Raw genomic sequence first — 15,803 nt, forward strand, 5'->3', positions numbered from 1 at the left:
CCTCAATCTTTCCCAGCATCAAAATCCTTTCCAAAGAATTGGTAATATCAAGTATTACCAACTATGAAAAGAAGGAGGAAAGTATAACCCATAATGAGAAGAAAACTTCATCAATCATAATAAAGCAAGAAGGACTGGATCAGCAAAGACATCAAAATATTTATAACTGTATCCCACCAATTTAAGATGCTAGAAGGAAAAAATTAATATGCAAAGTAGGGATGTGGAATAAAAGATGGCCTCACATGAATTTCCAGAAGTGAAAATTACAATGTCTGTGATGGAAAAATGTACTTGGTAGGATTGATAGCAGAATAGACACTATAGAAGAAAAGATTGGTGCACTTGAATAGAGAGCGATACTTTCCAAAATGAAATGCACAAAGACAAACTCAAATAAACAGAGTATCAGTGAGTTGTGGGACAATATCAAATGGCCTAAGCTAGGTGCAATTAGAGTTCCAAGGGCAAAAGAGACTAAAAAAGCATTTCAAGAACTAACAGCCCCAAAATTTTCAGATTTCATTAAACTATTAATCCTCAGACTAAAGGAACTCAACAAAATATGCTGACTGAGAAAAGTCAGATGAAAAACAAGTACATACAGAATGATTCTGCTTTTATACAATTTCAGATACACAAACTAACTTACAGTGATAGAATTGCAATGATTTCCTGGGGTTGGGGAAGAGGGGCAGAAATGAAGACTTATAGAAGGTTTGAAGGCAGGAAGAAGGTGTGAGGGTGATGGATATGAGCACTGTTTTGATTTTGGTGATGCCTTCATGGGTATATCCTCATGTCAAAAGGTAATTACTAATGCCCAAGGCTACATGGAAAAAGAAAGAGAGTTCCAGAAAAACATCTATTTCTACTTTCTTGACTATGCCAAAGTCTTTGACTGTGTGGATCACAATAAACTGTGGAAAATTCTGAAAGAGATGGGAATACCAGATCACCTGACTTGCCTCTTGAGAAATCTGTATGCAGGTCAGGAAGCAACATTTAGAACTGGACATGGCACAACAGAGTGGTTCCAAATAGGAAAAGGAGTACATCAAGGCTGTATATTGTCATCTTGCTTATTTAACTTATATGCAGAGTACATCATGAGAAATGCTGGACTGGAAGAAGCACAAGCTGGAATCAAGATTGCCGGAGGAAATATCAATAACCTCAGATATGCAGATGACACCACTCTTATGGCAGAAAGTGAAGAGGAACTAAAAGGCCTCTTGATGAAAGTGAAAGTGGAGAGTGAAAAAGTTGGCTTAAAGCTCAACATTCAGAAAACGAAGATCATGGCATCCGGTCCCATCACTTTATGGGAAATAGATGGAGAAACAGTGGAAACAGTGTCAGACTTTGTTTTTTTGGGCTCCAAAATCACTGCAGATGTTGACTGCAGCCATGAAATTAAAAGACGCTTACTGCTTGGAAGGAAAGTTATGACCAACCTAGATAGCATATTCAAAAGCAGAGACATTACTTTGCCAACAAAGGTCCATCTAGTCAAGGCTATGGTTTTTCCAGTGGTCATGTATGGATGTGAGAGTTGGACTGTGAAGAAGGCTGAGTGCCAAAGAATTGATGCTTTTGAACTGTGGTGTTGGAGAAGACTCTTGAGAGTCCCTTGGACTGCAAGGAGATCCAACCAGTCCATTCTGAAGGAGATCAGCCCTGGGATTTCTTTGGAAGGACTGATGCTAAAGCTGAAACTCCAGTACTTTGGCCACCTCATGCGAAGAGTTGACTCACTGGACAAGAGTCTGATGCTGGGAGGGATTGGGGGCAGGAGGAGAAGGGGACGACAGAGGATGAGATGGCTGGATGGCATCACTGACTCGATGGACGTGAGTTTGGGTGAACTCCGGGAGTTGGTGACGGACAGGGAGGCCTGGCATGCTGGGATTCATGGGGTCGCAAAGAGTCGGACACAACTGAACAAGTGAACTGAACTGAACTGAAGGCTACACAGTAGTGAATAATGATATAGAAAAGGTCACTGAGAAGTGTGTTGATCTCACTTATTTTTTATAACACAACATGGTGGATTTTAACATCTTTTACAGAAACAGGAACACAAGAAAGCAGGAAACTTTCACGTTAAAAAGCAAAAAATAAAATATTCTCACCTCCCAAGAGATGTCTGAGAACCAGTGTCATAAACTTCTAGATAGTCCTTTGTGCAATTGTAATGAAACTCCAGATGAAATTCTCTGAATCTCAGATGAATCAGGTGACCAGGTTGGACTATGATATGCCAGGTACAACTGATTCCATGGGGGTAGATATTTGGATGGCCAGGACTTTGAATGCTTCCGGTTGACTCTGTAAGAACTTTTCCACATGCTGTTGAAATAAAAATAATAATAATTATCCAAGTTATTTTTAATTCTGATTAAAATTAGAACCAACAAGCTACCTGGAATTCCAAATAAAAATAATCTGATCATAACCTCTTAAAAGGTCAAAAAGGAAAAGTTTCCTTTTGTGCCACCTAGGATAACTTAAATTTTTCTCTTATTAATAGGTATCAATAAACCACTGAGATGTGCTGATTAGGAAATATATATTTCCTTTGCCTTTAAGTGTACTTTAAAATTTTTACAGCATAGGTGACTACACGCCTACAGTATAGATTAATTTTCTATAATAATATATTTCTATTGTTCACTTATTCTCATACAAGCCCTAAAGGCAAAGTAGAAGAATCACTTACCCAAAGCTGCACTGCTAAATTCAGCCACAAAACCATGGTTTTCAGTAGAAGAACTTTTCACAAATATGACATGAAGAGAATTGTACACGGATGTTATAAACGAAGGGATGTCTGTGCCACAATGCTTTTCATTTTTAAGAGAACCCAAAATGGAACTGCTACCAATCTAAGTAAAAAAGATATGTTCAAATTTATTCTCCTAGATATTTATTTTGAAAAACTTCTTCAAGAATAATTTTTTAATAAAATCTATTAATATAGTAAAAATCAATTTGAGAATATTTTAGTTGCCCTAAAAGAAACTCCATCCCCATCAGCATCCACTCCCCATCGCCCTCAAGCCCCAGCCCCACAAAGCCATTATTCTGTTTTCTATTTCTATAGATTCCCTCTTCTGGACATTGCAAATAAATGGAATCATACAATATGCAGTCTTTCGTAACTAGCCCCTTTCACTTCGCATAGTGTTTTCAAAGTTCATCCATGTTGTAGTGTGTATCATTACTGCATTTCTTTTTAATACCATATAATATTCCATTGCATGGATATATCACATTTTATTAATCCACATATCAATTGATGGACCTTTAGGTTGTTTCTACTTTCTGGCTATGATGAATAATGACTGTAGTCATTTAGGTACAACTTTTGTGTGAATGTATATTTCATTTTCCTTCAATGTATACCTAGAAGTGGAATTGCTGGATCAAATGATAACTCTATGTCTAACTTTTTGAGGAACTGTCAATTGTTTTCCACGACAGCCGTACCATTTAAACGTCCACCAGTGGTGGGAAAGTGTAAAAGGGTTCCAGTTTCAACACTTGTTATTATCTGACTTCTTGATGATAGTCATCCTAGTAGTTGTGAAGCAGCACCTCATTGTGGTTAGATTTGCATTTCCCTGATGATTAGTGATGTTGAGTATCTTTTGTATATCTTCTTTCAATAAATATATAAATTCATATTCTTTGCCCATTTAAAAACTATTTATTTTTAATTTCAATGAAGTTCAAATTTTTCAGTTTTTCTTTTGTTGTATTTTTTGTGTCAGATCTAAGAAGGCTTTGCCTAACCCCAAATCATAAACACTGACTCCTTGTTTTCTTCAAGAGTTTCATGATTTTAGCTCCCAAATTTAGGTCGGTGATCCATTTTGAGTTAATTTTTTTGTATGGTATAAGGAAAGGCTCCAGTTTCCTAATTTCATTTGTGCATATTCAACACTACTCGAAAAAACCATTTCTTCCCATTGAAAGTCTTGGCGCTCTTTTCAAAAATCAATTGATCATAAAGATATAGCAATTTATTTCTGGATTTTCTGTTCTGTTCCATTGCTCCATATTTTTATTCTTACTTGAAGAATACATGTAATATCCTTACTTGATTATTATAGCTCTGTTCTAAGTTTTAAAGTCATAATTATGACTCCTCCAATGTTGCTCTTTTTCAAGAATGTTTCTGGCTATTCTGGTTCCCTTGCATTTCCATAAGAATTTTACTATCAACTTATGAGTTTCTGTGAAAATTCCCACTGGGACTTCAGTAGAGATTGAATTGAATCTTTAGATAAATTTAAGTAGTATTGTCATTTTAACAACATTAGTTCTTGTAATCCATTAATTTGAGATGTATTTCTATTTATTGAGGTCTTTCATTTCCTTCCTTTGTAGTTTTCAAGAGTATAGATTTTAGATGTCTCTTTAAAGCTATATTCCTCAATGTTTATTCTTTTTTATGCTATTGGAAATGAAATTGTTTCCTTGATTTAATTTTCAAATTGTTCATTGCTAGTGTATAAAAAAGATATGACTATCATATTTTGATCTTGTATCCCACAACCTGCTGAATTTATTAGTTTTGATATTTTATGTGTATGTGTGTGCATTCCTTAAGATTTTCTATAGACAACACTATCTGTGAATTGAAATAATCATGTTTCTTCCTTTCCATTCTAGATGCATTTTATCTCCTTTCCTTGCTTATTGTCCTAACTAGAATTTCCCGTATAATGTTGAAAACACATGGTAAGAACAAACATCTTTGCCTTTTTACTGATGACACAGAGGCAAAGTATTTAATGTTTATTATTAAAAATGATGTTAGGTTTATACACTGCTGGATTCATTTAGCTAGAATTTTGTTAAGGATTTTGCATCATTTATACAGAGTGAAGTAAGCCAGAGAGAAAAACACCAATACAGTATACTAACGCATATATATGGAATTTAGAAAAATGGTAATGACAACCCTGTATGCGAGACAGCAAAAGAGACACAGATGTATAGAACAGTCTTTTGGACTCTTTGGTGGGGGGATGATTTGGGAGAATGGCATTAAAACATGTATAATATCATATAAGAAACGAATCGCCAGTTTAGGTTCGATGCAGGATACAGGAAGCTTGGAGCTGGTGCACTGGGATTACCCAGAGGGATGGTATGGGGAGGGAGGTGGGAGAGGGGTTCAGGATGGGGAACACGTGTACACCCGTGGCGGATGCATGTTGATGTATGGCAAAACCAATACAATATTGCAAAGTAAAATAATAATAATAATAAATTAATTAAAAAAAAAGAATTTTGCATCTATATATTTTTTATAGATGCCCTTTATCAGATTAAGGAAGTTACGTTCTGTTCTTGGTTTGTTGAGTGTTGTTTCATGAATAGATACTGAACTTTGTCAAATGCTTTTTATTTGCATCTATTGAGGTAATTATGTGGTTATTTTCCCCCTTTATTTTATACTGACTATTTTTGGATGTATAGCAGCCTTGCATTTCTGGGCTATATAATCCTCTTTATATGCTGCTGGATCCAGTTAGCTAGAATTTTGTTGAGGATTTTGCATCTATAAACTAGTTTTGTTTCATGTAACTGAGTGAGAATAACATGACATAATATTTTTAATAACATCTAATCGAATGCAAATATTCAAGTGTTTTACTCTCACCTCGATATAATCTGTATCACAGTGGGCAGAACCTCCCATGTCAAAGGCAGTGAAGTTGAGAAGAACCACTTGACTTTGGGGTTGGCGGATGGTCCACACGCAGACCCTTTCTCCTGGATACACATTAGGGTAAAAGGGCGAGCGAATGATCCCTTCTCCAGTCAATTCTCCTCCACAAGCTGTGAGTATGAAAACAACAGTAGAATTTGTCCAGAGATAAATGACTGTTGCCCTCAATTTTATTGCAGAGTTTCACCCTGCATAAAGATATAATGCAATGTGACCTTACTATTAGAATTTTCCCCTTACCATTCGAGGACACAGAATGACTAAAATATTTCAAGAAATGAAAATGTTACAATCATGCAAATGAGACATTTAAAAATTAAATTTTCTTACCCACTTGATAAACAGCACTGAAACTAGCTCTGACAACAGAAGCATCCATTTTAAGCCTGATCCAGATACTGTTAGTAATGGATTTAATGTGAGAGAGGGTTTCATTGCCACAGACTTTTCCAAGTAAGGTTTGATCATCTCGAACCTAAAGAGAAAAATAAAATTGATCTGTAATCCTAATCAAGAAACTAATCAACAAAGAAAAAGAATAAAAAAGAAAATGAGTACAAATACAAAAAATTTAAAATGACAAAGGTGATAAAAATACACAGATTCTGAAAAACTTGTATAATAATTTTAGGTACAACACTATGTTAATATAGTTGAATGTTTGAAATGTTTATCCCCCCAAAAAATCTAGATTACTAAATTTTCTCAAGAAGGAGAAAAACAAAATCTGAGTAGATAATAAGTCATGGATAAAACTGAAAATATTACAAATAATTAGTTTCCCCCAATAAAACCTTCTAGAAAATGTTCTACCTGGTAAATTAAATTAGACTTTAAAGGAAAAGACAATTCCTATACATAGTTTGTTCTAAAGAACCCTCAAACATGGAACAATTCCCAAATAATTATTCTCAGAATCATCTCACCAAAGCCCAACACAGATAATACAAAGGAAAACTACGAGTAGATCTCATCTATTAATATAGATACAAAAATGGGGAGGGAGAAGGGAGGAGGGTTCAGGGTGGGGCACACATGTATACCTGTGGCAGATTCATTTTGATATTTGGCAAAACTAATACAATTATGTAAAGTTTAAAAATAAAATAAAATTTAAAAAAAAAAAAGAAAAGAAAAGTGAATTCACTTTCTTTGTAGTCTTATGTATCAAAACAAACATGAGGATAAGGGTGATGCAAGGACTATTAGAAATTATAAATTAAACTTGCCAATAGATCCAATAAGCTAAATTATTTTATCTCTATAGATGGCAAAAAGTGTCAGCATTTCTATTTATTAGAAGCAAAACTCTTAGAAAGTCAGGAGCAAAAAGAAGTGTCCTTCATATAATAAAGACCACCTATTTTAAATCAACAGTCAGTATCTTATAGTGTGGTGGCCATGAATCTGGTCTGTGGAGTCCTAAACTGTATTCAATTCCCACCTCTGTCGCTGGCAAACCTCCACACTTAATAACTTCGAACAAGCTACTAAATCTAAGCCAAACTCAAGGAGCTGGATCAAATAGATGAAACCAACACGTGATTTCCTTAGCAAAATGCCTAGTACTAGAAAAAGTGGACTAAAGAGTAACTGTTGCTATTCTTGACCTTTCAGAAGTTTCTCACTCAAATCGGGAATTTTTCTATGAATACACATAACTACTTTTGTTCTACAGAGTTCTTTTGGGAGAGCTACCTGTCCAAACATAGCTCCACCCACACAGCTAACATTATCAAGGTATCAACAAACACCAGCACCTGTGCCTGTGACGTCACTGTGAAAGAGCCGCCACTCACAGAAGCGCACAACAAGCAAGTGCATTTTTCCCCCCAAACGCATGACTGTCATGTTTGAGAATGTAGAGCGTGCTGATATTGCTTAACCCAATGGTTCTCCATAGGTACCTCAACTGAACATTCTGGAAATCTGTGAAGGCAATTTTTGGCTTTGTTTTAATTACTAGCATGAAGGTGGTTGGGGTGCTATTGACATTTAGTGGCTGGGGACTGGAGATATGAAACACCCTGAAATGTGAGAGACACTCACACACAACAAGGGTTCTCCTGTGTCCTGTGTGTCCTTCATTGCAGGGACAGTTATAAATGTAAAATCTACCTCGATTTTATATACCAGATGCAAAATACTTCTGCTCAGTTCTAATATGTACCAGATTTTCCAGGATTACAAGTAGAGTGTAAATCAAAAGAAGTTATTTTTTATTCCTGGAAATCTGTCAAGAATTGGTCACCATTTCAGAAAATTCATCTCCAACCCACATGGCCATGTCAGCTTGCATTTTCAGTGTAGCATTCATATGGTTCAGGGAGCAAACAATTTATGACTTCATTCTGTCTTCAAGTGCAGCTTGCCCAGGCTTTTAAAACACTGACATAATTTCTTTTACTTTGCTTTAGTTCTCCTAAATCTTACACTTGCAGATTTATTTACATAATGTATATGTATGTGAATACATACATACAATACATGAATACAATGTGAACTGATCTCATCTATGAATTTGATTTCAGAATAGTATAACAGTCACACTGAAAGGTCTTGAAGTGTAGAGAACCACTGACTTAACCAAATACTCCGAACTCCCACAGAAAATTAGGGAATATTTCTCAGCAGAAATAACTTTTAAACTGAAAATTGAAAGAACATCCAAGTTAAGGGGAATGGACAGTAAAGGGAACAGCTTACAAGTACGATAGCCAAAGCTGGTGGAGATATGGTAACATGTTACTCCCATCCTTAGCTGGTGGGAGTATAAATTTCTGGAAAGTAACTAGACAAATGTATCAAGAGTCTTGGAAATGTTCATAGTCTTGGACCTGGTAACTTCACTTCTAACACTCTGTCATAAGGAAATCATTCAAGATTCAAAGACACACGAGGTTCCACATCAATATGCTCTATAAACATAAGAATCGAAAATATTCCAAATGTCTAATAATAGGAGGGTGATTAAATAAATCATGGTACAGCCATATGATAAAGTCTTACACAGATGTTGGAAAACGCATGCCTTTCCACTGACTCATCCCAAACCAGTTCCTTTCTGTGAGCTGTAATGTTAAATTTCACATACTGCCATTAATTTATGTTACATAGGTCTCCAACCAAACAGCAGATCTCTTGGGGAAGAGAAAATTTCTGTATCACCTTTGTCTTCTAACACGAAACTGCTAATAACTCTGATGGATGCTTGCTGATTCATTAATTTTAAGGCGTGGTATGATGGTTCAATTTTTGTTAGAGACATACTACCGTGCTTAGAAACCAGAAAGCATGAAACACAGAGTAAGAGATCTTCCTGTTCTGGAATCCTCCAGGGTGCCATTCACTTCTGCTAAGACTGCAGCGAATGTCTCTCTCTTCTCTTTTGCCCATTAGAAGATGACAAGGCGGAAGAAAAACAGCCAAATAGCAGCAGAGCTGGCTAAAGTGGGCCATTCCCCTGGGCCTCACTAATGAAATTCAAGGACTTCAGCAAGGAGAAAGGCAGTTGCAGCCCAAATGTTTTAAGAGGAACTTATAGGGCTCAAGGGCTTTAAACCTAGAAGGTACAATTGATTTTGGCTATGTTTCTCTCACTCTCTGTGGAAATGAAGCCTTATTAATTCTGAAAGTCTGTATTCTCCCTGGATCCTAGGCATGGCGATACTATAACCACAGCCCCTGAATGTTCTAGAGTGATACTAAATGCACATCCTGCATTCAATATCAGAGGACTTGTGAATTTGCACATCACAAAAACCTCTTTCTTTTGTGCTTGTACAAGGGGACAGAATGTGTTATTTTTCTAATTACTCACATCCCTCCAGAAAGAGACAGAATATCTCACAAGCTCATTGCCTTTTGACTTGTGCTGCTTCCCTATGGCCATTATTAAACGGCCTTGACTTGTCCTTGTCCTTGACTCTGGGCTTGGCCACAGGGCTTGCTTTGCCCAAATGAACGTGAGCAGAAGTGATGTGCCTGTTTCCAAGAACAAGCTTTGGGAGTCACTACGTGATTCAACCACCTTTTCTTTTCTGCTCTTACAAGACTAAGAGCTGGGGTCCCAGGGACAGATGGAACAGGGGACCAGACCAGCAGAGATGCCCCTGACCCCACACTGACATGTTAACATGTGTGGAGAATAAGCATAAGTCATTGTAAGCCACAGAAATTTTCCGTTATTGTTTCTGATTTTATTGTTGTTGACTTTTCATTATTGAAATCTAAACTAGAGAAAGATGACTCATATTTGAGCCTGGTTTGAACCAAAAATATAGTTGTTGTTTTTTTTTAAGAAGTCGGCTGGGTGGAATGGGGCATAGGAGGGAGACTCAAGAGAGAAGGAATATATATATATATATATACACATAATTATGACTGACTCACGTTGGTGTATAGCAGAGACCACCACAACATTGTAAAGCAATTATCCTCCAAAAATAAAAGTCAGCTGAAGTCATGCCATGGTCACTTGCAGAGGCATCACCACACCAAATCCATTCTCTACTGTAGGTCACATTTGCAAAGAAATGACAAGGACCATTTCAAATTTTACCGTTCTGTGGATGAGGCCCAGATTTTTCATTGATTGTGCTATTTATTCAGCAAACACTGATTTTTTCAGGCTCAGAGATCGAATTTATAACCTGTGACCTATGATTTAACCCTACAGGACAGCCCAAATGGCTTCTGATTTTTACCTTCAGCAGATGGATCTAGTTCCTGATGACAAACTACTCATACAAAAGTGTGTTTTTTAATTTAAAAAATTAGTTCTTAAAAAGAAACTGTGTCTTGGTGATCTAAATAGGAAGGAAATCCAAAAACAAGGGGATGCATGTATATAGAGAGCTGATTTGCTTTGCTGTACAGCAGAAACTAAAACAACATGGTAAAGCAACCATACTCCAATAAAAGTCAATTAAAAAAAAAAAAAGAACCATGTCCTGTAGAAAGAGCTAAAACTAATTAGGCTTAAAAATACAGTTTATATGAAACTGTGGGTGTGTCTGGAGCCCAGTGACAAGTAAGCTTTAACATCTATAATGGATCAGGTCCCAGTGCAAGGTCTTAATATATGTGTTCATTTGTTTGTATCTGCTATGTGTCCAGATAAAATGATTTTTAAAATATGGTTAAGTATCACATCCTAATTCAAAGCAAACCAAATATGCTGGCACTTAGGCTTGGTCCAACTGAGACAGCTAAAATCAGAGCCTTACTAACCTTACTATACAGTAGCATTTAACATGTGGCTTCTAGTGATGTGAGCCTCAAGCTGAAATGCCCCTTAGCTAAGTAAAAACTTGATCCTGGAGACCAGCCTTCGTTCATCTGGAGGGGAACGGGACCCCCTTCCAAATGATAGATTAAAGGGTGAGGAGTAAGAGATGACAGAAGCCACAAGGACTAAAAATAATTTTCTTAGGTTATTATCTTTCACAATTATTATGTTTTGTGATTTCATAGTTAAATTTTTAAAGCTTTTTATGCCTCTTGAAATAGTATTGCTTTTAATATCTCTACCAATAAAGTAAATTTGTCCTTTGTTTCTTTAATCTGCTTTTCTAAAACATGGAATACATGTCCAGTTTTACCTAGAAGTGTGTTCCTCAGTTCAGTTCAGTTCAGTTCAGTCACTCAGTCATGTCTGACTCTTTGTGACCCCATGAATCACAGCACGCCAGGCCTCCCTGTCCATCACCAACTCCTGGAGTTCACTCAAACTCACGTCCATCAAGTCGGTGATGCCATCCAGCCATCTCATCCTCTGTTGTCCCCTTTTCCTCCTGCCCCGAATCCCTCCCAGCATCAGAGTCTTTTCCAATGAGTCAACTCTTCACATGAGGTGGCCAAAGTACTGGAGTTTCAGCTTTAGCATCATTCCTTCCAAAGAACACCCAGGGCTGATCTCCTTTAGGATGGACTGGTTGGATCTCCTTGCAGTCCAAGGGACTCTCAAGAGTCTTCTCCAACACCACAGTTCAAAAGCATCAATTCTTTGGTGCTCAGCTTTCTTCACAGTCCAACTCTCACATCCATACATGACCACTGGAAAAACCATAGCCTTGACTAGACGGACCTACATGATTGCAAACTCCAGTATGTCAGCTGCTGCCACCCTCTCTCCTCCTCCCATTGTCATCATTGGAATCACCGTCATGTAAACTTTCATTTCCTGGTGTGCCAGACACTGTGCTGCTGCTGCTGCTGCTAAGTCGCATCAGTCATGTCCGACTCTGTGCGACCCCATAGATGGCAGCCCACCAGGCTCCGCCGTCCCTGGGATTCTCCAGGCAAGAACACCGGAGTGGGTTGCCATTTCCTTCTCCAATGTGTGAAAGTGAAAAGTGAAAGTGAAGTCGCTCAGTCAGGCTAAGAACATTCGAAGAGTTTCCCTTTTCACTGAGCAAAGCTCAGTACATTTACACCCACGTACAAAGCCCTACAAGATTTAGTTCCTGTGTAACTCCTGTTTCTCTCTACATCGCCTCTGTTGATTCTAGCCACAGAGTCTATTTTCAGTTGTTCATATTTGTCAAATTTTTTTTTCTCAATTCCTCCTTCTCCTGGATCTTTGCATTTCTAATCCCTTCTCATCTTGAGACTCAAAATGTGACATCCTTAGGGAAGCTACCTCTAACGTTCAACTAAAGGCATCAGTCCTGTTATTTTCACTCATATATTTCTTTCCTTCATGATACTTTTCCCACCTTGAAAGTATGTAATTGTATGCTTGCATGTTTAATATCTCTGTGCTTTATACACCCATCCCCAACACAGAACCTGGCATGAACTTTGTTTGATTAACCATGCAGAGAATGAATAGATAAGTGGGTGAATGACCTCTTCTAATTATTCTATAAAGAGTAGTCTTACTGTTCCTATTATGGATGAAGAAGCTGAGTTTAACTGATGTTAAATATCTTGCCTTTAGTGAAACAGAGAGTCAAAGTCCTTTCTCATGTTTCCATGCAATATTGTTCCATTTATATCAGAGAGCGTTGGCCATCCTCTTGATGAGCTCCAATAGTTTGGAGCTTTCTTTCTTTTTCTTTCTCTTCCTTCCTTTCTTATTAGTGAGTGTGCTGGGCCTTTGTTGATGCATCTGGGCTTTCTCTAGTTGTTGCCAGCAGGGGCTACTCTCTAGTTGCAGTGGACAGGCATCTCATGGAAGTGGCTTTTCTTGTTGTGGCGCACAGGCTCTAGGACATGTGGGCTCACTAGTTGCGGTTCCCAGGCTCTAGAGCACAGGCTCAATAGTTGTGGCTCATTGGCTTATTGCTCTGTGGCATGTGGGATATTTCTGAATCAGGGATCTAACCCACATCTCCTTCATTGGCAGGAGAATTCTTTACCACTGAGTCACCAGGAAAGTCCCTGGAGTTTTCCTGATGATCTTGATTTCCATAGCTCCTCTTCTCACTCACTGCTCTCCATCTCACTAGTTCCATGGGGTTTGTGATCTCCACATGAGCACACAACTCCTCTACACACAGGAAGGATTTATGCCATACAATCCCTTGAAACTCCAAACCTAGGTGGTTCTACCATCTCAGTCTATTCCCTGGCTCCCACCGTGCCAATGGATAGAACTGTTTTCACCTGAACAATAACATATTTTATCACTTCATTAAAAAGCATCAGGATGACAAAGCAATTTTGGAAAAACTGTGCTGACAACAAAAGTGCTAAGAAACTAGCCAAATGTTTCTAGTCTCTGCCAAAACTCCAAATCCAATATGATAAGAATGCAAGTTATTGGACATTGCCCGATGTCCTCTTTCTTTCTGCCATCTCTGGAAAGACACTTCTTTGAACTAAAATTGATTTCAACCTGTGCTTCACTAGAAAACATGCTACTCTGGTGTATCTGCTTGCTGCAGCCGCATTCCAGCTTCATTTGTCAGAAGTCTTACTCTTTCTCTGTCATTTGGGTTTATGTCCTTAAGGACTTTTCTGTGAATCATCACAGTCATGAGGCTCTGACCAACACATCCCCTTGAGGGTGTCCAGTGAACTGAGGCAGACAGGAAGTCACGGACCTCCCTCACCCAATTCTGAGGCTGGAGCTGAACAGCTCTGCTGCCTGACAAAGAGTAAAAAGAGGTCCTTTGTGAATCTGAAGTCATCCCAAGACCTGTGGGGAGTGGGGAGATCTGTGCAGGGCCCAGCCAGAAGCAGTGGGAGTAGGGGAGAGGAAGGAGGGAGGTAGGAGGTGATGAGAGGTTCAGAGGGAAGACCGGTCTTCAGTGTTCCAGCTGACTGTGCTTCCCCTTTCCCCATTAATTTTATTCTTTCTTTAAAATCTTAGAGATTTTATCTGGTTTTGATTTGTAGCACTTTCTTTTTACTTTCTACGTTGTCTTTCATTTCACTTTCGATTTCCTTCCTTAACCCAGTAATTACTCAGGAGAGTGTTTATAGGTTTTCAAGAAGTCAGACATTTAAATTTTTTAACAGTTATTTCTACTTGCATCTCATTATAAAGAGATGTACAATTTCTGCATTGTGAATTTTCTGGGATCGGCAAGAGGTCTAAAATATGATTAATCTGTCAATTAGTGATACTTGTAGAATGGGTACACATGCCTTAGATTTCAGAAGCCACATTTAGTGTTACTTACTTCTCCCTGTCTTATTAATCATAGTTTGTTTTTGTTTTTCTTTCTTCTTCTAAGAAGGAACAACTTCCCCAGAAGCCTCCTGTTTCCCCAGAAGGCCCCTCTTCTCCTGCTCCCTGTCCTGTCTTGGTGGGGAGGGAACAGACGATGTGGGATGGGTCAAGGAAATCTAGTGAGGGGAGCAGCTGTATTCATTTCCTTCCATGCCCCATTTCAAGCCCTGCTGGCAGCATCACACAAGCTTCTGAGATTATTATTCAGCCTCGTACTTGATTCTCTGGGATTAAAATTAAACTTTCATTACTACCTTATGTGTCCTTCACTCAGAGTTCTGATGACTTACATCACTTATGGAATATTAATTAGGTGCTGCTTTTTATTCTGGAAAGATAGTTCTGTCACGTTTGTTGAACTAGTCTCTACAATTTAAAAGCTCTCTTAACAAAACAGGCAGACTAACAGTTGATCTATTCTTGCTGTACTTATTCTTTTGTTACAAGCCATATCACCCGTGGGCAATATACATTTTTAGAAGTGGAAACTTTAGCTGAGAAGTGATATAAGTCCAAGAATTAAAATATAAATGTGCGTTTCTTGTTTAAAAAAGAAGAAAGATATGCTACACTGAAGGTGGCAGTACCACATTTATGATCCTTTGCAGTTAAATTTTATTCTCAAATAAATGTTTATGGAGCTTTCTTACTGAACACAAAGTCTTTCCAAACCACACTACATGTGAAAGAGACATACTAGAGATTGACATTTTAATCTACATTTAAAGGACATATTCACATGGCAACAAGACATCTGGAGTTATAAATGAGAAGATTTGGGATTCTTAGAAATACATCTCAATTTAGTTTAGTTCACTCAGTCGTGTCTGACTCTTTGCGATCCCATGAACTGCAGCCCGCCAGGCCTCTCTGTCCATCACCAGCTCCCAGAGTTTACTCAAACTTATGTCCATTGAGTCGGTGATGCCATCCAACCATCTCATCCTCTGTTGTCCCCTTCTTCTCCTGCCTTCAATCTTTCCCAGCATCTATTCCCACTCAAAAGAAGAGTTCCTATAATCATTCTCCCACACCTATCTAGAATTACCTTTCTGTTCTTCATCCTTTCTAAAATGTTGGGGGGGGGGGCCTTCTCTCTCACACAAATAGAGTTAATAAATGGCAAAATCATCCTTCTTCCAAACCAGCAATGTATCTTAAATACTACACTTTTTTGTTTATTCCTTTGATTAAACATGTCATTTTAAACACTTTTTAAAACTAAAACCAACATTTAGGAGAATGATATATTGAGTCATAATAATGTCATTTGAATTTGGTTCCAGTATCACTTTACCCACTGTCTAAAGCATATGAAAAGTGTTGGATATACTTTTCCTAAAAGGGCTTAGTTCACAAATTTTCCCAGTAGGT

General features: G+C 37.9%; 1 protein-coding gene across 1 annotated transcript in view; it reads right to left on the bottom strand.

The window, feature by feature from the left end:
• The window catches only part of CUBN (cubilin), a 260,122-nt gene that overhangs the window by 204,757 nt on the left and 39,562 nt on the right, over window positions 1-15,803 (bottom strand). The window contains exons 18-21 of the mRNA XM_055543913.1: window positions 6,077-6,221; window positions 5,678-5,856; window positions 2,723-2,888; window positions 2,136-2,352 (exon numbers count right to left, since the gene is read on the bottom strand). Coding sequence (XP_055399888.1) covers window positions 2,136-2,352; window positions 2,723-2,888; window positions 5,678-5,856; window positions 6,077-6,221 — 707 coding nt within the window. The remainder of the gene's footprint in view (window positions 1-2,135; window positions 2,353-2,722; window positions 2,889-5,677; window positions 5,857-6,076; window positions 6,222-15,803) is intronic.

This window comes from Bubalus kerabau, chromosome 13 (assembly GCF_029407905.1).
Source record: "Bubalus kerabau isolate K-KA32 ecotype Philippines breed swamp buffalo chromosome 13, PCC_UOA_SB_1v2, whole genome shotgun sequence".
Classification (NCBI taxonomy): domain Eukaryota; kingdom Metazoa; phylum Chordata; class Mammalia; order Artiodactyla; family Bovidae; genus Bubalus; species Bubalus kerabau.